This window comes from Bison bison, unplaced genomic scaffold, assembly GCF_000754665.1.
Source record: "Bison bison bison isolate TAMUID 2011002044 unplaced genomic scaffold, Bison_UMD1.0 scf7180017864471, whole genome shotgun sequence".
NCBI lineage: Eukaryota > Metazoa > Chordata > Mammalia > Artiodactyla > Bovidae > Bison > Bison bison.
In genome coordinates, this window is record NW_011495032.1 from 40,669,615 (window position 1) to 40,670,202 (window position 588).

The 588-nt window shown below is 71.1% G+C and overlaps 1 protein-coding gene across 2 annotated transcripts in view; it reads left to right on the plus strand.

Annotated features, from left to right (window-relative positions):
• Positions 1–6: 6 nt before the first annotated feature.
• Positions 7–588, plus strand: part of CTDSP1 (CTD (carboxy-terminal domain, RNA polymerase II, polypeptide A) small phosphatase 1) — a 6,503-nt gene continuing 5,921 nt past the window's right edge. Inside the window, exon 1 of one of the 2 annotated variants that reach the window (XM_010861187.1) lies at positions 7–299. In XM_010861187.1, coding sequence (XP_010859489.1) covers positions 233–299 — 67 coding nt within the window. In that variant the 5' untranslated portion in view covers positions 7–232. The remainder of the gene's footprint in view (positions 300–588) is intronic. The other variant, XM_010861186.1, reaches the window with a different exon arrangement.

Genomic DNA, 588 nt, shown 5'->3' on the forward strand with positions numbered 1-588 from the left:
CATGTTTGCATCCGCCTCGCGGGGAGGAAACTCCATGTTGTAACAAAGTTTCCTCCGCGCCCCCTCCCTCCCCCTCCCCCCTTAGAACCTGGCTCCCCTCCCCTCCGAAGCTCGCGGGGATCCCTCCCTCCCACCCCTCCCCTCCCCCCCCGCGCCCCGATTCCGGCCCGAGCCGGGGGGGAGGCCGGGCTCCCGGGCCAGAGTCCGGCCGGAGGGGAGCGCGCCCGGCCCCATGGACAGCTCGGCCGTCATTACTCAGATCAGCAAGGAGGAAGCGCGGAGCCCGCTACGGAGCAAAGGTACTGGGGAGCGCGGAGGGGCGCTTAGACCCGGCGCCGCAAAGAGGAGGGAGCCGAGACTCTCTCGAGGGCGACAGTTGCCGCCGCCGCCCGGGGCGCCCGCCTTGGCGGGACCCGAAGCTTCCAACTGGAGGGGAAGCTGGGTGAGAGTTTGAACTTGCAGAGACTCGGAGACCCGGGGCGGGGCCTGGCGCGTTTGGGGGCGCTTCGGTCTGCTCGAGGTGGGGAAACTGAGGCAGGGGGGGAGCACGGGGCGCCCTCCAGGGTTCGCAGACTGGGTGGGCGCGAG